The following is a 24,757-nucleotide window of genomic DNA, read 5'->3' as shown; positions in this document are numbered from 1 at the left end:
TATTTCATTTTCTAACGGACCTCAACTAGGTACGTTAGGAAGTTTGAAAACAAGGTAAGGTATTTCAAATGTTCAACAAAATGTAGAGGGCTATGCTTAAATCACCCTAAATTTAAAATATTTGATTGACTGACCTGAATTGATTCATAAATCGTTTAGATGACAACTCTATGGATCGTGAGTGGAGGTTTTGAGTTTCAAAACAAAGGGTAAAACAGAGGGCTTGGGAGATGGTCCTCTTTGACATGAATGCACACCTTTGGACACTTGTGGGAGGTTTTTTCATCAATCTAACACATCCAGATTTCTCACATAATCAACCCAACACTAGTCCTTATTTTAGATCACTCATGTAATGCATGCTAAGGACACTGATGCCTACTTGGTGCAAAATGAATATTTTCTGCAAATAGGGAATTTTATCACATACGTTTCACAAATAATTAAGCACTAAAGTTCTGATTTTTCGCTCATATATAATTTTCAGCTTCTTGAAGTCACTTAACGCTAAGTGTTGAATAAGCTTAGCAGATTCCTGTTAAAAGTTGTTGACATTGGACAAGTTTAGCCTTATTGCACTATTCAATATGATCTCTCTCTCTCTCATCCCGATCCCTTGATAGTCCAAAAACACATATTGTGCTTGAATTGGTCAAGTCCTAACAAAACAGATATGGGCCCAAACAACTAATAATGGTTCATCTTCGTGCTTCCTACCAAACAATACATCTCATTCTTAACATGAAGCATTTTAATACTTCAACAAAAAACAATCAAATTCATTCCACCAAACATCAAAATCCATTATTCCAATCGAAACATTTAACTACTCATTAAAAGTCCATCATACCAACCAAAGCATAATAAAAAAAAGTCTATGTTTAATGATACTCAAATTATTAGAATAGAATCATTACGCAGTTGAAACTACCATGCACCATCCATTCAAGCTTGCTTGTGATTGCACGTTCTCTTATTATGACCTGATATGCCACATATCCCACACTTGCGCTTGCGAGTGTATTGATCTGCAACATCGTTCTGATGCATGTTCAGCTTCACTTTCGTTTGTGATTGTTTCAAAAGTGGAGATGCAACAACACAAGAGCCCTGCAAAATAAAGCTTATAATTTACAATTTTCCTATTTAATTACTCATGAGCAATCATAAAAGGTTTTTGTGTACCTTATTGGAGTTATTTTTATTAGACATAGGATGTATGTAGTCAACATTATTGTTGTTGCTTTTGATGATGGTATCACTGGAGTTTCTGCACGGGCAATGTAGAATATACATAGATCATTAATGCAATTTTCATGTTCTGAAAAAATTTAAAATGAAAGAGAAACAATATAATTTAATAAACAGTTGAAGAGTTATTTATAATAAAAGTATCCAAATAAATTATTTTTAAAAGGTTTCTCCCAAACACTTTCACCAAAAGACCTTTTTATTAGCAACATAAATTCTACTGGAAGTTGGGACGCATCCACAACAATAATTTCCATCGTTTAAAAAAAATCTCCCAAAGATTTCCTAGGGAAAAGAAACCCTTATTTATCTCTCATCTCAATGATATTGGGCACTAGATTAAGTTAAAACAGTGGATCCAATGGTTAAGTGAAAAGATCTTCCTATAGGTACCCAAAACCAGACTTTAACAAACATATATTGATCCTTGTAGAATATCTTTTTCTTCTCATCTCAGGACTTAGTAGTATATTTTACATTGTATAGATTAGAAATTTTCAAATTTTTAGAAGTGATTTAGAAATACGCGTCCACATATTGGTTAATACTTTTGAGACACCCATTGTATTTTCAAAGTAATGATATGCCTCCTGACCTATATCTACTAGAGAATACTAATAAAAATGACCTAAATTCACTTGTTTTAGTCAAAATCCCTTCATCTTTCTATCCCCAAGCACATCATCTTCAACTTCCGGGGTACATTTTCTTAATTTGTTTTAATATTCTCTCCTTCGACAACCAATCTCAAAAGTAAGGCAGTATTTTTGCAAAGTAATTGATAATAGATTTTTGGCTAGAAAGGTCAAAGTCTTCTAAAAGGGGTTGAAGAGCTTGAAGATTGATTGATTTTTTAGAGAAGATAACTAAAGGTTTTTGGATAATCTGGAAGATCGATTAGGACATTTAGGTATATATATATATAAAAGGGGTTGAAGAACTTGAAGATTGATTGATTTTTTAGAGAAGATAACTAAAGGTTTTTTGATAATCTGGAAGATCTATAAGGACATTTAGGTGTATATATATACATATATATGTAAACATGATCCGTTGACTCATCCAAAACACATGATCCCAACTGTGTAAACATAAAATCAAACAGTTGAGATTAGTCATCAAAATAAGAACTATCGAGATTTGTGTTATTTGGCTACATATAAATCCCTACTAATGGATTCCATGTTTACACAATTGAGATCACGTGTTTTCTCATGACTCAACGGATCACAACCCATATATATATATATATATATATAATGTATCACATGGTCAGGAGAACCCCTTATTTTGTCAACCTCCATGACAATCGTTTATCCAATATGGGTTAGACGTTTTGGAATGTGTTGATTTTTTGTGAGGATGATCTGTTTGGTGAGGAGATCATCATCACAAAAAATCAGCCGATACTGAAGGTTTTAACCATATCAAAAGTAGTTTAAAATGTGTAATGCACCACAAAGTCCAAACCAGTAAACATAATAGCCAACTGTTGCTACACATAACCGAAATATCACAAATAACACCTTTTTTTGGGGACCATGATTCCAAGACCATTCGGCCCACCTTTAGAAGAAGTATGCAAAACAAATCGTCTTGATAACTGATTTAAAACCGCTGGACTTGAGTAACCCTAGAATGTCTAATCCTTGGTAAGAAATCAATCAATTAAATTAATTGAATCAAATGGTTAGAAATAGCTGGCCAAGCTGATTTTGATGTATAGAGTCTAAGATATGGGCTAAATGTTGAAAATTTTAATATGCTAAATTTGATATATCCTATATGGTTAGTAACAAAGATATGCATGCCCTATTAGAAAGAGTAAGATAACGCTATACCGACCTTCTCATTTTAATTATTTATTTTTAATATTTTTATTCTAAAGAATAAGGAAAAGAAATGAAAAATATATTAGGTACCTTTGATTACTTGCAGTCACGATGGATCTCCTTCCATCTCTTTCTATTAATTTCTGTGAAAAAAATGATGAAATGAAATAAAGAGAATAATTACCATTTCTTGTATTTTACGGGCAAAATCAATTGTACCAAGATGATCAAGAAAAAAATGAAAAATAATGTGATATATTAAAAACCTTTGTTTTGCCTGGATTGATGATGGCCTTGGAAGTCCCTTTTTCTATCTTGTGAATCAAACTATTTGACCTACCCATACCCTTAATGATCCTTGACTGTTCAATCGGATTGGATAAATCCTCCGTTGATGGAAGAATTTCTCCTATATTTTTGATTTTTAACAAGCTTTTATTTTTTCTTGGGAATTGTTGATGGAACGTAGCATCTTGAGTAGTACTAGCTTCCACTGTAGCAGTAGCAAGAACAATAGAAGTAGTTGGAGGAAATCGAGGACGAGGGCATCTATTTTTGTTCCGCATTGATTGATAAGAAAGATATTCCAGATAAATACGGCTAGATAAAGATTGTACAGGAAGAAGATCAGACAAACCTTAGAAATGATTAAAAAGGAAAGATGGAGAAAAATAATCAAAGAGATGGTTTAGATTAGAAGAATAGATAGATTTTTGAAGATTACAAATGGTTGTGGGGTATTAGTGATACCAAAAAAGGGGCGAAAGCAAGATCTTAAATATTGGAAATGGTTAAGATAAAAAGAGATGATTTAGAGAGGTATAAAAGGTATGCTTTTAAAGACCTGATAGATTGAGAAAGAAGTATTTCATAGAGTAGGATGAAATAAGCTCTTAGGGATTAGATAGGATTGTTTGAGACGAAAATGACTTAAATAACAAGAAGAGGTGAAAACCTAAAGACTAGACATGGTTGAGAAAGAGATGGTCTAGGGAGGAAGAAGAATCTGACTTTTAAAGACTAGAAATACAAGGGATTGGGGGAGCCTTCTGGATAAAGCTGAAACTTACGTAATAAAGGTATGCCAGGTAAGGTCATTAAATATTGCGTTAAAAACTAGACATTCAATTTAAATGGAACATAGAGTGGACTCACGAGTTGCCCAAACTATTAAAAAAAATAATTACAATTATTAAGTACCATTTTTTAATTACTTTCAAATTTAGAATTTTATTTATTTTCTATTTTTCATGAAAAGATATTAAATGTATAACATTAACTTGGTCAAGATTTTAAATAAATTAAAAGATCTTTCAATTCCTCAATTGATTTCATCAAACTATCGAACCAACTCAAAATTCAATCCAATCATGTTGACTGGAATGGGTTTTAAAATATAATATTAAAATTTATGATTCTAGTGCACCATAGACAAATGGCGCACATGTGACATCTATAGAGATTATGGCATTGTGTTAGGGTGAGCAGGGAATGGTAGGTGTAGATCTCATGATTTGGAACGGCTAAAAACCGTTCCAAATATGCATTTATATAATATAAAAAAATACCTTAGACATCGATTTAGAATCCGATGTCTATAATATTGATGTTCTAAGTCTGAGAATTTAGACATCGGTTACAAACCGATATCTAAAGGAGTCATAAGTCGATATCTAAACTTTTAAATTAATTTTTAATTAATTTTTTTTCTATGCACCTATTACCCACGATCAAAATATACCCAAATAGAAAACATCAAGGTTCTCTATCACATTCATTTATACACAAAAAGAGTTACAATGAGTCATAATTTACAAAATTATCAAGTACTTCACCATCAAAATTACAAAATGTCGAATAATATTACAAACAAACTGTAATTGTTCCTCATTTGGAGATCCACTACCACCAGGGCTGCCATTCCCTGCATTCCTATGTATAAAATCATCCAGAAAGTTTAATATCATGAAACCTTGAGTAAAATCCAAACTATGAACCACACATGTGTACCTATTCGATGAGATATCTTCAAGCATAATAGAGAACTCAAGCTTGTTTTGCGAGAGAGGACCAATAGTAAATAAGTTTTTTTCTACATCATACGCAAAGTCCTTTCTAGCAAGCTCAATATCATATGTTTCATGAACTCTATCGATCACTCTTCTCCCGATACGTTTCCCATCAATGGGTCAACCATCATCGTAAAACAAAGAAACATGCTCCAATGAAGATGAAAAACAAGACTATGATTAGTACAGAAAAGGATTTTTCAATGGCCAACAAGGAATTCAGTGCATAGTTTGCGTACATCATAGCGAGCAGAGAAGTTAACAAGAGCCCAACGTTCAATCTTTGCTGGCTCCACCAGTTTCTATGCAAGTGCATGAATTTATTGTCAGTATAGACAATAAGAGAAAGTTAATCACTAGTCAAGAGTTGATGCTGCTACAATTTATTTCATGCCAGTTGCAGATCATTACAAAAAGGAGTTGCTTGCAGCATTGTTACAAAAAAAAAAAACATATAGTTGTTTACAGCACATCATCAACAATGATGATAAGTAAAACCTTCACACGACCTCGACTAAGACAGTGAGTTGAGGTGATGGGATAATAAGTGAACCTACGCATAAACAATCATCGAGGTAAAGGAGAATATGGAATATTCTAGCTACCTTGACTATAAACATATAGACCGAGGTAAAGTAGTAAAGGATCTTTGTGATGCTCTTCTAAGGTGATTTCTAACTACCCTACCTCGACCAATTTCCCATTGGGTTTAATCTTCCCACAATTCCTGTTTTTTTTTTTTTTGTAATTTTATACACTAATCTATCTCTCTAGATTCTTCATTTACAAACAAGTTAGCCAACATATCCGCTACCCTATTAGTCTCCCTGCATACATGGACAAAAAAAATGAGCAAAAAACATGTAGACAATTCCCTTATGTGGATGATAATTTCTTTCTATTGCCAAGGCACCTGAAATAGACCATTGATGCAATTTATCACCATTTTGGAATCTGAGGCCACTTTGATTTTGGAGCAACCTTGCCTTAAGGTCATGAGCAAGTCTTCCTTGATTGGTTGGAACTCATGGTGGAGAACATATTAAGGTCTCACACAAGCAACAATAATAGCAACCATTGACCCATTCCTATCACTGATTATAGTGCCAAATCCCCCCTCCTCTAGCGGCTCCCATTTGCATGGGTTCCTCTATTAAGGAATGCCATGTTGTAATCAAAATCTTCCACTTAGAAGCCTTTGGTTCAAAAAATTTAGGCATATATCATTAACAATATACCCGAGCGTAAGTTATACTTGTTGTTATTGTTGGAATTTAGAGGGTTGAATTGGAAAACCCTTTAATATTCAATTAGTTATAACCATATGGTAAATCAATCTATTAACCATAGGGTATTTCAATCCCATGTTTGCTTTATGCTTTATGCTTTTTACTTTATTGCTTTAAGTTTAGTTGATAGTTTTGTTTTTGCCTTGAGTAATTTTAGTCCCACATCGACTAGGAGAAGAATTGATTTGCAATTCTTAAGTAGTTGTGCTTCTAATAGCTTTAAAGTAGATAGAAGTAGTGGGCGGGCTCACGCGCGCACACGGGGGCCCAAGAGGAAATCCCATGATTCTAATTGGAATTTGGATCCACCGGTCCGGAAACCTTAATGCGTGTGCGCACGTACGACGTGCGCGCAGGGGGGGTGCAAAATCTTAGATTTACACCTCACGTGTCTGTTCAAAACCAGTTTGTGACTGTTCCAAACAGTCACTTTCTCTTTTATTTATATAAAATGTTTAGTTGATTTAAACCACTTGATTTTCTCTGCTATTTTATATTTTCGAATATCAGTAATTTATTGTTCGTTGTGAGAGCACACAACATCATTGAGTTCGAAGTTATGTTCCAATTTAGAGTACCCTTTTGGATACGTGGGTTGTTAAATCTTGCAGAACGAACGCCTACAGACCGTGGTACTGTAGCAGGGGCGAATTTCGTTTTAGGACAGTGCTTTGTGCATGCCTCAACCATTTCTTTTTGGTAATATTTTTTTATTACATTCAATTTCAAAATTAAGATTTGTTCTAACTTCTTCTCTCTCTACCATAAGAAATCAGTATTCAGAAACAACAATCTAAAATGAAATTCTTTTATTACAGATTTCTATGAAGACAGTCTTTAATTTCGTGCATAGTGAAAAACCCGATAAATTCGATGGAAAGAATTTTAAATTCTGGCAACAGAAAATGTTATTTTATTTAACAACATTACATTTGGCTCATATCATCACTCAAGAACCAGTTTCTTTAAATGATGATGAGGATGACCAAATCAAAAGAATTGAATATCAGAAATGGGAACATTCCAATTTCATGTGCCGGAATTATATCCTAAATGGATTAAGTACTGTTCTTTATAAGGTGTATTCCTCTATTGAGTCTGCCAAGACATTGTGGGAAATTCTTGAAAAGAAATATACTTTAGAAGATGCCGACACAAAGAAATTTGTTGTTAGGCATTTTCTAGATTTTAAGATGGTAGACTCTAAGTCAGTTGTATCATAATCCGAAGAGCTCCAAATCCTTATTCATGAGATTCATGCTGAAGGCATGAGTATAAGTGAAGGATTCCAAGTTGGATCGATAATTGAAAAATTACCACCATCTTGGAAAGACTTCAAAAATAATTTGAAACATAAAAGAAAGGAAATGGGACTCGAGGATCTAGTGATAAGACTTAGAATTGAAGAGGATAACCGAAAGACTGAGAAGAAGAATGAAACAAATTCTATGATTTCTAAAGCGAATGTAGTGGAAGAAGAACCTTTCAAATTCACTAGAAAGTTCAAATCCGGATTCTAGAAAAAATATGTAAAAAAAAACTTGCATGGTCCAAAAGCCAATATCTAGAAGATCAAGGGAAATTGTTATTTTTACAATAAACCTGGATACCGGGCTAAGGACTGTCGCAAAAGGAAAAATCAGCAACACCATCAGAAACATGAACAAGTCAATGTGACTGAAACTCAGAACCTATCAATAGTTGTTTTAGAAGTGAATCTGGTAGGAAATACTAATGATTGGTGGCTGGATACGGGAGACACCAAACACATGCTCTGAGAGAGGCATGTTTTCCTCTTACAACAACATTGGAGATAAAAAGTTATTCATGGGAAATTCTTCCACATCCGCTGTGTTCGGAAAAGGAAAAGTGAATGCGAATTTCACATCTGGCAAAGTTTTGACTCTGAATGATGGGCTTTAGGTTCCAGACATTCGAAGAAATCTGGTTTCAGGTTCTCTTTTAAGTAAGAGAGACTTCAAAATGGTATTTGAGTCTGATAAATGTATAATTACAAAGAATGGAATGTTTGTGGGCAAGGGCTATCTATGTGATGGATTATTTAAACTCAATGTAATTTCTAATTTTATTAATAATATTAATTCTTTTGCTTATGTTTCTGAGTATTCTAATATTTGGCATGCTAGATTAGGCCATGTTAATAATAAATCAGTTATCAAATTAATGAATAGTGGTATGATTCCTAAAATGCATATTGATATATATATATATATATATATAATATATATAATATATATATATATATATATAAATATAATGTGAAATTTGTGTTGAATCAAAATTTACTAAAAACCTTTTAAAAATATTGAAAGATGTACAAAACCTTTAGAATTAATACATTCTGATTTGTGTGATCTCAAATACGTTCAATCTAGAGGCGGTAAAAAATATTTCATAACTTTTATTGACGATTGCACTAGATTTTGTATGATATATCTTTTAAGTAGTAAAGATGAAGCATTGAAAATGTTTAAAATTTATAAATCAGAAGTTGAAAATCAAAAAAGAAAATTAAAATTTTAAGATCTGACCGAGGAGGAGAATATGAATCTAATCCTCTAACTATATTTTGTCAAGAAAATGGAATAATACACCAAACTACTACTTCTTATTCTCCCCAACAAAATGGTGTAGTAGAGAGGAAAAATAGAACTTTAAAAGACATGGTAAACTCTTTACTTGTTAGTTCAGGTGTATCTTTAAATTTATGGGCAGAAGCCCTTTTAACATCTTGTTATATTTTAAATAAAATTCCATTAAAGAATTCTGAAAAATCACCTTATGAACTTTTGAAAGGTAGAACACCTACTTTTAAATACATGAAAGTATGGGGGTGTTTAGCCAAAGTGGTTATACCTTTACCTAAAAGAACAAAATTAGATCCTAAAACTATAGATTGTATTTTTATTATATATGCTATTAATAGTAGTACGTACAGATTTCTTGTATATAAATATGATATAAATGATATTAATCCTAATACTATAATTGAATCCAGGGATGCTGAATTTTTTGAGGATGTGTATCCTTGTAAGGATAAAATTGAAAAACTATTAAAAAGATCTCACTTTGAATTATCTAATAATGAACCTAGAGAACAAGAGTCTGATATAGAACCTAGGAGAAGCAAAAGAACTAGAACAGCAACATCCTTTGGACCTGATTTTATTAGTTTTCTCTTAGAAAGAAATCCTCAAACTTTTAAAGATGCAATTTCAACACCTGAGGCTCCATTTTGGAAAAAAGCTATAAATAGTGAAATGGATTCAATTATGAGTAATAACACTTGAGAATTAGTTAATCTACCTCTTAGTAATAAAACAATTGATTGTAAATGGATTTTTAAAAGAAAATTAAAATCTGATGGAACTATAGATAAGTATAAAGCCAGATTAATGGCTAAAGGGTACAAGAAAAAAAAAGGCATTGAATTTTTTAACACTTATTCTTCTGTTACTAGGATCACTTCTATTAGAATTCTTATTGCTATAGCTTCCATTTATAAATTAGAAATTCATTAAATGGATGTAAAAATTGCATTTTTAAATGGAGAACTTGATGAAGAAATATATATGGACCAACCGGAAGGATATGTAATTAAAGGACATGAAAATAAAGTTTGTAGATTAATTAAATCCTTATATGGTTTAAAACAAGCTCCAAACAGTGGCATGAAAATTTTGATAATATAATGATATCAATGGATTTAGAATCAATGAAGCTGATAAGTATGTTTATTATAAAACTATCTTTGATTCTTATGTGATTATTTGCCTATATGTAGATGACATACTAATTTTTGGATCTAATATAAATGTTGTAAATCAAACTAAGAAATTATTGTCTAGAAATTTTGACATGAAAAACTTAGGCCCTGTTGATGTAATTCTTGGAATAAAATTTTTTAGAAATAATATTGGATTTGGTTTATCACAATCTCACTATATTGAAAATGTTTTAAAATGTTTAATCAGTTTGATTGTATTCCTGCAGAAACACATTTTGATCCAAATTGTAAATCGATGAATAATGTTGGTAAAGGTGTTTCTCAATTAGAATATTCTCAAGTTATTGGTTGTTTAATGTATATTATGAACTGTACTAGGCCTGATATTGCGTATTCAGTAAATAGATTAAGCAGATACACTAACAACCCAGGACATGATCACTGGGAAGCTTTTGTGAGGATCATGAGATACTTAAAGTATACCATGAGTTACAAGCTGCATTATAATAGGTATCCTGCCGTATTAGAAGGGTACAGTGATGCCAATTAGATATCAGACTCGGAAGAGTCGAAATCCACTAGTAGCTATATTTTTATACTTGGAGGTGCAGCAATCTCATGGAAATCTACCAAGCAAACATGCATAGCTCGTTCCACCATAGAATCTGAGTTTATTGCCATGGACAAGACTGGAGAAGAAGCTGAGTGGCTAAGGAATTTTCTTGTTAACATTCCTATTTGGTCTAAACTAGTATCTGCAATATCTATTCACTGTGACAACCAAGCTGCCATTACAAGAGCCAAAAATAATGTATATAATGGCAAGTCAAGGCATATTAAACGGAGGCACAACTCTGTAAAACAACTACTCTCTAATGGAATTATTTCCATTGACTTTGTAAAGTCTAAGGAAAATTTGGCGGATCCTCTAACAAAAGGATTATCTAGAGAGTTGCATCGACTTCGAGAGGAATGGGCCTAAAGCCTATTGATTAAAAATTATTTCAATGGAAACCCAACCTAATTGATTGGAGATCCCAAAAAATAGGTTCAATGGGAAAACCAGTTAAATGTAATTTAAAAAGAAAATATTAATGGAACAGAGTGTTCCAAGTCCATTCCTATGAAGTGTTTAGTGTTGCCTGTAAAGAAGAAAGGTTGAATTATAATTCTTAATGTTGCCTATACTTGTAAAAGTGGAGTATATCAAGGTACTTCTCATAGGCACACCTAAATGAGTGTAGAATTGGGCCGGTTCTATGAGAGTTAAGGCTAAGCTCTCTAAAGCACTCATGATACCAGGATATGTTCAGGGCCAAAATGAACACCATCGATATGACTTGATAGTTGATTGAGTAACCTGTGTGTATAGTCTATAGTTTTGGTTTACACTAAAGGTTGATAGTTAAAGGCTTAAAGTCCACTGATTGACTTGTAAATCCGATAGACTTATACTAGGTAAGATTCAAGTTCAAAAGACACCTATACTGAAACATGGTTGTTCAAAGTGCTCTCTCTTTATATGTTTTATATATTTTTTTATTTTGAGTTTTCTGCATTCATGTGGAGGATTGTTGGAATTTAGAGGGTTGAATTAAAAAACCCTTTAATATTCAATTAGTTATAATCATATGGTAAATCAATCTATTAACCATAGGGTATTTCAATCCCATGTTTGCTTTATGCTTTTTATTTTATTTCTTTAAGTTTAGTTGATAGATTTATTTTTGCCTTGAGTAATTTTAGTCCCACATCAACTAGGAGAAGAATTGATTTGCAATTCTTAAGTAGTTGTGCTTCTAATAGCTTTAAAGTGGATAGAAATAGTGGGCGGGCTCACGGGGGCTCAAGAGGGAATCCCTTGGTTCTAATTGGAATTTGGATCCACCGGTCCGAAAACCTTAATGCGTGTGCGCACGTACGACGTGCGCGAAGGGGGGGTGCAAAATCTCATATTTACACCTCACGTGGGTACGCGCAAAGGTCTGTTTTTGCTTTAATTTTCAATGTCCGTTTTTTAAAATTTTAGATGTTTTTTAAATTTAATTTCTGTTTTGAACCAATGTGTTTATTCTGAGCCAACACAATGTGTCGGTTCAGAACCAGTTTGTAACTGTTATAAACAGTCACTTTCTCTTTTATTTATATAAAATGTTTAGTCGATTTAAACCACTTGATTTTCTCTGCTATTTTATATTTTCAAATATCAGTAATTTATTGTTCGTTGTGAGAGCACACAACATTGTCGAGTTCAAAGTTACGTTCCAATTTAGAGTACCCTTTTGGATACGTGGGTTGTTAAATCCTACAGAACGAATGCCTATAGACTGTGATACCGTAGCAGGGGCGAATTTCGTTTTAGGACAGTGCTTTGTGCAAGTCTCAACCATTTCTTTGAGGTAATATTTTTCTATTACATTCGATTTCAAAATTAAGATTTGTTCTAACTTCTTCTCTCTCTGTCATAAGAAATCAGTATTCAAAAACAACGGTTATGTCTACTCATAAACCATTCTACATTCTTCACACCATAAGTGATATACGAATGCACAAAAGGTAGCTTTCTTTATGCCATTAATCAGAGACTGCTCCCTTTGAATCTCTTAACAAATCCATTAAATCTCCTCTGTCCAAGTCCCACCTATTCTTGAGATGAGGCTTCTTAAAGAAATTGTTGTACCAAACATATAGATCATTATTTGTGTTTGCCAACATTGGTTTTGAATTAGTCGCCAAAGGACATACTATATATGTTCCAAGCATGGTTATTAAGTTTATTGTAATTCCCAACTAGCTAAAAACTGATTTGGCTACTTTTTAATCTGGGAATTGTAGGAAACAAACCACCTATGGTATTAATACTTAGCTTTCTTATGTAAATCTGGAAAATTCAATGATATTAAACGTCCTAGAATAGGGGAACAACTAGCCAAAGCTTAGATGAGATTTCTTAAGCTTTTGCGTGCCATTTCTGGAAATATTCTTGTACCTACCAGCATTGGTAATATCTGTGAGGTTTTGGTGGGACAATTATTAGGTAGTCGTCAAGCTAATGTTCTTATATAACAAGAAGAATGTTAAGCTGAAATTTTCAAGCCATCAATTGGGTTGAAGTTTTTCAACCTCAAGAAACATTCCTAATTTTCTTCCAATAAGGGATACCAATAGTAGCAAATGAACAAATAACTTGATAATTCATAGAAGATAATAATTCCTTAAAGGGAAAGACTAAAAATATCCATCCATCAAACTCTAATCCATAGCTAATATTTAAAACCATAAAAAATCAAACACGTGCATCGAATCTAGATTTTGTTTTTAACATAGTAATGAATGTCAAAAAAATTTAGGATATTAAAGGCATGATATTGGTAACTTAGGAGTGCGTTCCAAGTGTCCAACTGGTAGAACTCAAGAATCCATGGAAGATTTGAGCATATGAAACCAACACCATAACCTATTAATAGTTGCAAAGTGAGGAATTAACACAAAGGGAGGTAACACTATAACCCCAAATAACAAAGAAAAGGTGATGGGAAGAGTGATATACCCTCGGACACAAGCAGTTCATAGGGATGGACTAAAGGTATTAGCGATGAGAACTGAACTGTTCTAGCCTCAACAACGTCTCCAAATTTTATGATCTTAACATCTGGAGCAAGCAAAAAATATAATAAGATTTAAAACGCAAACAATTCTCCCATAGACCCAATTATACAATTCAATGAAGCGAAGATAGGAATGAAAAACCATAAACCACATGCATGAGTAGGATAAGACAGATATCCAATGAAGAATAATACAGTGGCAGATACATAAAACTCCAAACCAGCAAATCAATAGAGTCTAGAGCAAAGTACTTTGACATAAATAACACATAATAAATAATTATGTTAACACAAAGATAATAAAATTAAATGGAATACATCTGCTTATTCTTCGACGCAAAAGAGTTCACCATTATTGTGGAACTTCTATGAGCCTTTTGAGGGCAAGCTAAAATTGAAAACACGAAAACCTTTGATGCCATTTACTAAAATGGATGACCATACTAAATTATTAGCAATAAACATACTTGTGACGAACCCTGTTTTAATCATCTAAAGAAGCTTCAAAGGGATATACAATGTTAGAAGAAGTAAAATTAAAGAACATACATTTACTCCAAAGGTCTGCCATTACCATATTAAGAAGTTAGAAAGCCAAGGGCATGGAATTTAAACAGTTGAAAATCATGAATATTTCGTTGTAACATTTCTAACTAGACATCGTTATAGCCACATTGATGTCTTGTAAATAATTATAGACAACAATTAAAATCTAAGATTTTCTTCCATTTTCTTCATATAAAGTTGTGATGTACTATATTGATGTTTTAAAACACAAAAGCATTTCTTGAAAGCAACAAAATATTATAGAAGATATGTGGCTAAAAACCATTTAGTACACAATAGCTAGACCCGGAAAGTAATGTATACAAAAATTATAGAAGCCAACACAAGCATATCAAGTTAAACCCACAGAGAACACATTTATATAAGAAAATTATCTTGATAATAGAGACCTATCATTACATTACATGTAACCCTTCTTTTTAACATAGCTAATATTTAAGCCATCATTGCAGGCACTTTGATGGCTCTCTTCACCCTCAATTTCCTATAAAACATAATATTGTTAGTGAGTGATTAAAAAAACCAATTGGACATAACAAACTAAAAAATAAAAGTAATGAAATCTAACCTCCTCCTTGAACAATGGCATCTACCACTATTATTCACCCCTTTCACACCATCGCTCCCTCCCCTAGTAGAGCGCCCACCCTAGTAAGTCTCGTGATCGTCTTATATTCATAGTTCTACTCTCTCCAACAATTTGGTCTTTTGGAGTAGTTGTTTGGTTAACAAAGTAGATCAATATTTCAAGAAAATTGCTACTGGGGTTTCCTTATAAGTTGGGTCAATTCCTCTATTTTAATGGATTCGCCTATTGGGCTCTAAATCTGACACACCAGTACAAAACTCTTTATTATAAGCCCTGGCTCACTATAATATAATAATAAGAGGGCTCTAATCCATGGATTGGGGAACCAAGACACCATTTGGTCAATTGTCTAGAATTCTAATACTAATTGCACCGCAAAGGTTGGACTATATTGATCATCAAGAGAAATTCCATTAAAATATAGGCATAAACCAAAACCATACAACAAATAATCACCCTCATCATTTGCCTGAATCCTGAAGTGAATTACTAGCAAAATAACTAAGGAACATAAAACTTGCTTATCAAACTATATCATCTGACTAAGTACTGTATACATAACCTGAATATATATATATATATATATATATATATATATATATATATATATATATATATATATATATGCAAATCCAACTACAAACATGACTGTATACAACACTTTATTAATAGAAAATTGGGTAGTACAAAATTTCAAATAAGGATCAATGGTAAGCTTCATATGCCACTAAAAGAAAAAAAAATGCATGATTTAGAGAAATTTTGTTTGTGTGAAAAGATTGAACACATAAATTAAGCTCGATAGACAAAAAAAAATTACATATGCTGGACCCAAATAGCAGTAAGAATAGTTTAGCCGATCAGATAGACCACAATGGTTAAAGACAGAGATTAGCTTAACATAAACTATGCATTACCTCCATCCTCTGTCAAAAGTCCACAAGTGACGTTGTCCCTAAAAAGTTGCATGATTAAAGGGCTATCTTTGTAAGATTCTTCATTTAGGTAATCCAGCTCAGAAATAGCTTCATCAAAAGCTTGCTTTGCAAGGTGGCAGGCCCTAAGATATGGGATTCGCAAAACATGCATCGAGTTACTCGGATTTTGGGTTCAAAGTTCATAAATCACATTACTCAGAATGAACAATAGTTCCATGCATACCTTTCAGGTGAGTTCATAATCTCATAATAATAGACTTCAGTGCCAAACCCAATCAGATTGGATGTGTAGGAGGCAAATCAGACGCTGCTGTACTGGAGGCCATCTGCAGACAATTAACATGAACAGATAAGCAAAAAAGGAGTACGTGGTAAGCAATCTTATCTTATATTTTCATTGCTTAACAGGTCAAATCACATGCCATGTTCCATCTAACATGCAAGATGCACACAAATTAAAATTTTGAGACTCCAAGAAGACAATTACCAACAATGGTTTCCAATTGAATGAATAATTGATCCGAATCCTAAAAATAATAATTGCTTTCAAATAGGCATGAGTTATAAAATGAAATAAAGCAGCTCTATTTGACCCCATACCTAAAGTAAACATAATATAACCCAAATTGAGACTGAATACCCACAAATTGATTAAGAGGATGGTGCCCACAAAAATGTGATGTACAAAAACGAACTGATCCAATCACAACATGATATCACATTCACAATGAGAAAGGGTTCAAGAATAATTCGGCAAGAGAAAGTTTTGGAAAAATTCGGAAAAAATCAACAGAGTCAGGAAAACATTGAATAAATTTAAAAATAAAAATACGTTATTAAGTATAAAAATGTAAAAAAAAAAAAAACATATATATATATATATATATATATATATATATATATAGGGAAATGTTCGGCAACAAACATTTTGGCAAAACATTTTTCAAAACATGGGTTAGAAGTTTTGGAATGGGTTGATTTTTGGTGAGGATGATCTCTACGGTGAGGAGATCATCATCACCAAAAAACATCCCATTCCAAAACTTCTAACCCCATCAAAAATAGTTTACAAAAAATGGACGGTCTACGATTTTTCAACTTATGGGCTAGAAGTTTTGGAATGGGCTGATTTTTGGTGAGGAGGATCTCCTCACCGTAGAGATCATCCTCACCAACAATCAGCCCATTCCAAAACTTCTAACCCATGTAGGACAAAAATGGTTGGCTAAAATGTTTGGTGTTGAACGGGACCCTATATATATATATAGGGTGGGGTTCCTACGAGACACATTACGACTCACATTGCGACACACCATTTTGTCTTATATGGGCAAAAATGTTTGGAATGGGCTGATTTTTTGTGAAGATGATCTCTATGGTGAGGAGATCATCCTTGCCAAAAATCAGCTCATTATGAAACTTCTAGCCCCATGTTTACAAGTTGAAAATTTTTAGACCGTCCAATTTTTGTAAATCAATTTTGATGGGGTTAGAAGTTTTGGAATGGGATGGTTTTTTACAAGGATGATTTCCCTCATCACAGAGATCATCCTCACAAAAAATCAGCCCATTCCAAACATTTTTGCCCATATAAGACAAACAGTGTGTCGCAATGTGTGTTGTAGGAACCCCACCCATATATATATATATATATATATGGGTAGCGTTCAAGGGCAAACTTTGTAGCAAACGTTTTGGCAAAACATTTTTCAAAACATAGGTTAGAGGTTTTGGATTGGGCTGATTTTCGGTGAGAATGATCTATATGGTGAGGAGATCATCCTCACCAAAAATCAGCCAATTTCAAAACTTCTAACCCATGTTTACAAGCTGAAAAATTGTGTACCGTCCATTTTTTGTAAACTATTTTTGATGGGGTTAGAAGTTTTGGAATGGGATGATTTTTGGTGAGGATGATCTCCTCACCGTAGAGATCATCCTCACCAAAAATCAGCCCATTCCAAAACCTCTAACTCATGTTTTGAAAAATGTTTTGCCAAAAAGTTTCCTAAAAAGTTGGCCATGGAACGCCCCCCTATATATATATATATATATATATATATATAGGGAAATGTTGAGCACCAAACATTTTGGCAAAACATTTTTCAAAACATGGGTTAGAAGTTTTGGAATGGGCTGATTTTTGGTGAGGATGATCTATATGGTGAGGAGATCATCATCACAAAAAATCAGCCCATTCCAAAACTTCTAACCCCATCAAAAATGGCTTACAAAAAATGGACAGTTCACGATTTTTCAACTTGTAAATATGGGGCTAGAAGTTTTGGAATGGCTGATTTTTGGTGAGGATGATCTCCAGCCCATTCCAAAACTTCTAACCCCATCAAAAATGGCTTACAAAAAATGGACAGTTCACGATTTTTCAACTTGTAAATATGGGGCTAGAAGTTTTGGAATGGACTGATTTTTTGTGAGGATGATCTTCTCACCGTAGAGATCATCCTCACCAAAAATCAGCCCATTCCAAAACTTCCAACCCATGTAAGACAAAAATGGTTGGCTAAAATGTTTGATGTTCAACGGGACCTTATATATCCTCACCAAAAATCAGCCTATTCCAAAACTTCTAGCCCCATATTTACAAGTTGAAAAATCGTGGACTGTCCATTTTTTGTAAACCATTTTTGATGGGGTTAGAAGTTTTGGAATGGGCTGATTTTTTTGTGATGATGATCTCCTACAGTAGAGATCATCCTCACCAAAAATCAGCCCATTCCAAAACTTCTAACTCATGTTTTGAAAAATATTTTGCCAAAATGTTTGGTGCTAAACATTTCCCGTTCAACAACAAACATTTTGACAAACATTTTGGCAAAACATTTTTCAAAACATGGGTTATAGGTTTTGGAATGGGCTGATTTTTGGTGAGGATGATCTCTACGGTGAGGAGATCATCCTCACCAAAAATCAGCCCATTCCAAAACTTCTAGCCCCAGTTTACAAGTTGAAAAATCGTGGACCGTTACTTTTTGTAAACCACTTTTGATGGGGTTAGAAGTTTTGGAATGGGCTGATTTTTAGTGATGATGATATCCTCACCCTAGAGATCATCCTCACCAAAACTCAGCCCATTACAAAACCTCTAACCCATGTTTGAAAAATGTTTTGCCAAAATGTTTGTCAAAATGTTTGTTGCTGAACATTTCCCATATATATATATATATATATAGGGTCCCGTTCAGCAACAAACATTTTGACAAACATTTTGGCAAAAAAATTTTCAAAACATGGGTTAGAGGTTTTGGAGTGGGCTGATTTTTGGTGAGGATGATCTCTACGGTGAGCAGATCATCCTCACCAAAAATCAGCCCATTCCAAAACTTCTAGTCCCAGTTTACAAGTTGAAAAATCGTGGACCGTCCATTTTTTGTAAACCATTTTTGATGGGGTAAGAAGTTTTGGAATGGGCTGATTTTTTGTGATGATGATCTCCTCACCGTAGAGATCATCCTCACCAAAAATCAGCCCATTCCAAAACCTCTAACCTATGTTTTGAAAAATGTGTTGCCAAAATGTTTGTTGCTGAACATTTCCCATATATATATGGGTCCTGTTCAGCACCCTAAGCTTTACCACACACTTTAACAAACGTGTTTTGTCCTACATGGGTTAGAAGTTTTGGAATGTGCTGATTTTTGGTGAAGATGATCTCTATGGTGAGGAGATCATCCTCACCAAAAATTAGAAGTTTTGGAATGGGCTGATTTTTGGTGAAGATGATCTCTATGGTGAGGAGATTATCCTCACCAAAAATCAGCTCATTCCAAAACTTCTAACCCCATCAAAAATGATTTACAAAAAATTGACGGTCCACGATTTTTCAACTTGTAAACATGGGGCTAAACATTTCGGAATGGGCTGATTTTTGGGGAGGATGATCTTCTAATCATAGAGATCATCCTCACCAAAAATCAGCCCATTCCAAAACTTCTAACCCATGTAGGACAAAAAACATTTGTTAAAGTGTGTGGTAAAACTTAGGGTGCTGAACATTTCCCTATATATATATATGGGTCCCGTTCGGCACCCTAAGTTTTACCACACACTTTAACAAACACGTTTTGTCTTACATGGGTTAGAAGTTTCGGAATAAGCTGATTTTTGGTGAGGATGATCTCTATGGTGAGGAGATCATCCTCACCAAAAAGCAGCTCATTCCAAAACTTCTAACCCCATCAAAAATGATTTACAAAAAATGGATGGTCCACGATTTTTCAACTTGTAAACATGGGGCTAAACATTTCGGAATGGGCTGATTTTTGGGGAGGATGATCTTCTAATCATAGAGATCATCCTTACCAAAAATCAGCTCATTCCAAAACTTCTAACCCATGTAGGACAAAAAACGTTTGTTAAAGTGTGTGGTAAAACTTAGGGTGCTGAACATTTCCCTATATATATTAACAAACGTTTTTTGTCCTACATGGGTTAGAAGTTTTGGAATGAGCTGATTTTTGGTGAGGATGATCTCTATGATTAGAAGATCATCCTCCCCAAAAATCAGCCCATTCCGAAATGTTTATATACATAGGGAAATGTTCAGCACCCTAAGTTTTACCACACACTTTAACAAATGTTTTTTGTCCTACATGGGTTAGAATTTTGGAATGAGCTGATTTTTGGTGAGGATGATCTCTATGATTAGAAGATCATCCTCCCCAAAAATCAGCCCATTCCGAAATGTTTAGCCCCATATTTACAAGTTGAAAAATCGTGGACCGTCCATTTTTTGTAAATCATTTTTGATGGGGTCAGAAGTTTTGGAATGAGCTGATTTTTGGTGATGATGATCTCCTCACCATAGAGATAATCTTCACCAAAAATCAGCCCATTCCGAAACTTATAACCCATGTAGGACAAAACGCGTTTGTTAAAGTGTGTGGTAAAACTTAGGGTGCCGAACAAGACCCATATATATATATATGGGAAATGTTCAGCAACAAACATTTTTCAAAACATGAGTTAGAAGTTTTGGAATGGGCTGATATTTGGTGAGGATGATCTCTACGGTGAGGAGATCATCATCACCAAAAATCAGCCCATTCCAAAACTTCTAACCCCATCAAAAATGGTTTACAAAAACTGGACGGTCCACGATTTTTCAACTTGTAAACATGGGGCTAGAAGTTTTGGAATGGGTTGATTTTTTGCGAGGATGATCTCCTCACCGTAGAGATCATCCTCACCAAAAATCAGCCCATTCCAAAACTTCTAACCCATGTTTTGAAAAATGTTTTGCCAAAATGTTTGGTGCTGAACATTTCCCTATATATATATACAAAGTAAATAAAAATTAAGAAATTCAATATGAAATTAAGTAGAAGAAAAGAACCCAGATTCCAAATAAACAAATTAAAACTCGAAAAGGATCTTTCTGATTCTCGAAGAATGAGGGGCAAAGGGATTGATTGAGGAAGATCTCTTGTTCTTATTATAAGTTTATTATAAGTTATAAGATTCATTATAAGTTATAAGATTCAGATCGTGATTGGATCCGCATATGTTTGGTAAAAAGAAGAATCTTCTCCTTTGAGAATAATCAAAAATGGAAAGTGTTCAATTGGAACATGAAAACGTGACTGAATTGGTCCTAGTTACTCTTGAAAAACTGGATAAGTATTATCATGATCTAGACTATTAACGAATATATATGCCAATCCGTATCGATTCATTTTATTAATTTTATGAGTATCTATTATTAACCACATGCCAGGAACCAGATTTGAACTGGTATATATATATATATATAGGGTCTGGTTCAGCACCAAACATTTTAGCCAATCATTTTTGTCTTACATGGGTTAGAAGTTTTGGAATGGGCTGATTTTTGGTGAGGATGATCTCTACAGTGAGGAGATCATCCTCACCAAAAATCAGCCTATTCCAAAACTTAGCCCCATGTTTTCAAGTTGAAAAATCGTGGACCGTCCATTTTTTGTAAACCATTTTTGATGGGGTTAAAAGTTTTGGAATGGGCTGATTTTTGGTGATGATGATCTCCTCACCAAAAATCAGCCCATTCCAAAACTTCTAACCCATGTTTTGAAAAATGTTTTGCCAAAATGTTTATTGTTAAACATTTCCCATATATATATATATATAATATATATATATATATATATATATAATATATATATATATATATATATATGTATTTCATATATTAAATAAGGGGGCGTTTCGAGGGCCGTCCTCAAAACCATCTGAAAAATAGATGTTTCTCAGTTGTTGGATGGAGAGAAAACAACGGTATAGGGGCGTTCTCACGTCAGTTCCATATAAGAAACAAGTTTTAACTTATTTAAAAAAAACTCCCTCGTTTTATTTTATTTTTTAAACAAACTCTCTGCTTCTCTTAACATATCCTCTCTCTCTCTCTCGACGGAAAACCCCTTCGTCTCCACTGAACTCACTATCTCTTCTCTCTCAATCGACTGAACTCTCATGCTCTCTCTCTCTCTCTCTCTCTCTCCCCTCTCTCCTCTAGACAGAAAACCCTTCGTCTCCACAAAAAATCGAATGGGCCGACTCGGTTGACCAACAATAGATTCTAGATAGACAGACAGAGAGAAAAAATCTGAACTTACATGGAGTGGGAATGTGGCGAACCTCGGGAAAGACATGAACAAGATAAATAAAACTAGAAGAAGGCTTGGTCGCATATTGCTTGAGTGCCCACAAAAGAGCTTCCATGCTGGAATTACTCTTTCCAACTGCAACGTAAATGTCTTCTTCTCCATTTTCAAATTCTTCCTTGATTGTTGCTGGGATCCCAAGTTTGGTCTCGAAGATCTCACTACAAGGCTCCTCTTCAATCTCACTCTCTATTGAAATAAAGTTGTCCGATTGGCTACTAAACACCGTGATTTCTCCATCTTTTGTCGAGAATTGGGTTGGGTTGGGTTTTCAGTGTTCGAAGGAGTGACTTTGTTTTTAAAAAAAAAATAAAACGAGGGAGTTTTTTTTAAATAAGCTACAATTTGTTTCTTATATGGAACTGACGTGAGAATGCCCCTATACCGTTGTTTTCTCTCCATCCAACAGCTGAGAAACATCTGTTTTTCAGATGGTTTTGAGGACGTCCCTCGAATCGCCCCCATTAAATAATAATAAGAACACTTAAAAATACTAAAAATAAGACTAATATGAGATTGTTTTAATAAATCACGATTAATAGTGATTTTTTGAAGAAAAAAAATACTTTTTCAAAAACTTTGCAATTTGTTGAAAATCCATGATTTAATCGACAACTATTTAAATAGCTATCTTTTCAACAACAACAAAATCACAGATTTTTGTCACCATGGTCCCATTAACCATTTGTGACTCATCCCAAGTTCCAATACAAACTTCGACTGAATAACTGAACTATTTTAGAACTTAACACATGAATTTCTAGACTTCTCGAAATATTCAAATCCGAATTATGATTTCAAGCCCAAATAAATGCAATCAAGCAATTAAAAATGTTACGTTAGCTCCATCAAAAATAGTTCTAATTTAACATTCATAAAGAAAGAAAAATAAACAAAATACCTCAAATACATTCAGTGATTGATCAACAAAAATAGTTCTAATTTAACATTTATAAAAATAAAAAATAAAAAGCAAAATTACTTCATACGCTTCCAATGATTGATCAACAGCCTCTTTCCTCTCAATACCAGTCTTAAAGTCCGCGAGATAACGATGATAGTCCCCTTTCCTGCAACCAAGAAAATTTCCAAACCCTAAAAAGCCTGAAAAAATCCACAAAATCTGAACAAAAACCATCCAATACACCAAAATCCCTCACATCATATAGTAAAAAATAGAGGATTCTCCAACAGTAGCTGAAGGATCCTCCATGAAGCTCTTCGTGCTCCAATTACGTTCTTGTACCCTACAGAGAGAAGATTTCACTCTTCTATAGTTAATTCGACATCGAGATTCGCAACTTTCTTCATTGAATCCACCATTTCTGTCAAAAAAAGAGAAACAAATAGAAATAAAACCTAATAATTCGTCAAATGATTCAAACCATAACCCTAATCGAATTGACATTTGAGGTCCATAGAAGAAAAGAAAAAAAAACCCTAACCATTGTATCGCTCCGCCTATTCTGCGAATTTAGCGACGTAAACTAAGCTATCGCGTTCCTTAGAGGAAGCCATGACCGAGGGGGATATAAGATCGATTGAGGGAGACAAATCGAGGGAGAGACTGAGAGAGCAACTGAGAGAAAGACTGAGAGGTCAATCACAGGAGTGACCGAGAGGTCAATCACAGGAGTGACTGAGAGAGAGAGATGAGAGGTCAATCGAGGAAGCAACTGAGAGAGAGTGAGATGAGATCGTGAGAGAGAGAGAGAGAGAGATCGAGCGAGAGAGAGTGAGGTTCGTTCCAAATTCGAATAGAAAGAGACGGTATTACGGTAAGTTTAGACGTTTAAAATCACAATTAAAACAACTTGTAAAAAGTAAGACGGTTTAATACCGTTTTTAAATAAAAACAGCCTAATGCCATTTTAAACGTCTGTTCCTATTTGACAATTTTTTTTTTGTAATGAGTAAACTATCCAATGCTTCACAGACTAGTGTAATGCATTGTCATAAGTTGGATAATTCAGAATCAGCCCACTGAACATTTATGAATGACTTAGAAGAGACACCAGAGTTGGCCCTTGAGTCTTAATAGCCTATAAATATCAAATGAATAAACAAAAACGTCAGCTTCATTGTTTCATTATGAAAACAACCCACCACCAGCCACCATTGTGGACTTTCAAACTTTGTAGGTCCTCATGTCTCTTACGAGGAGAAGGAGGACTAAGAAGACACACCCGAGTTGGCTCTGTCTCGGGCTT

General features: G+C 33.9%; 1 protein-coding gene and 1 pseudogene across 2 annotated transcripts; both read right to left on the bottom strand.

Annotated features, from left to right (window-relative positions):
• Positions 1 to 305: 305 nt before the first annotated feature.
• LOC147382458 (uncharacterized) lies at positions 306 to 4,116 on the bottom strand. Its single transcript, XM_086428809.1, has 4 exons — positions 3,350 to 4,116; positions 3,174 to 3,226; positions 1,186 to 1,270; positions 306 to 1,110 (listed from the first exon to the last, which is right to left on the bottom strand). Exons 1-4 carry the CDS (start codon positions 3,647 to 3,649, stop codon positions 946 to 948), a joined length of 603 nt encoding a protein of 200 aa, XP_086284935.1. The 5' UTR covers positions 3,650 to 4,116; the 3' UTR covers positions 306 to 945.
• Positions 4,117 to 4,918: 802 nt separating this feature from the next.
• LOC147382457 (14-3-3-like protein B) lies at positions 4,919 to 24,288 on the bottom strand (annotated as a pseudogene). The gene is made up of 7 exons (XR_015173844.1): positions 23,993 to 24,288; positions 23,708 to 23,872; positions 23,530 to 23,617; positions 16,115 to 16,217; positions 15,871 to 16,013; positions 13,740 to 13,841; positions 4,919 to 5,454 (listed from the first exon to the last, which is right to left on the bottom strand). The product of XR_015173844.1 is annotated as a 14-3-3-like protein B (transcript).
• Between the last annotated feature and the right edge of the window lie 469 nt (positions 24,289 to 24,757).

The sequence above is a fragment of the Akebia trifoliata genome, chromosome 16 (genome assembly GCF_017979445.1).
Source record: "Akebia trifoliata isolate Shusen 1 chromosome 16, ASM1797944v1, whole genome shotgun sequence".
NCBI classification, from domain to species: Eukaryota; Viridiplantae; Streptophyta; class Magnoliopsida; order Ranunculales; family Lardizabalaceae; genus Akebia; species Akebia trifoliata.
The sequence above is the reverse complement of the archived record's forward strand: the minus strand, read 5'-3'. Positions and strand labels throughout refer to the sequence as shown.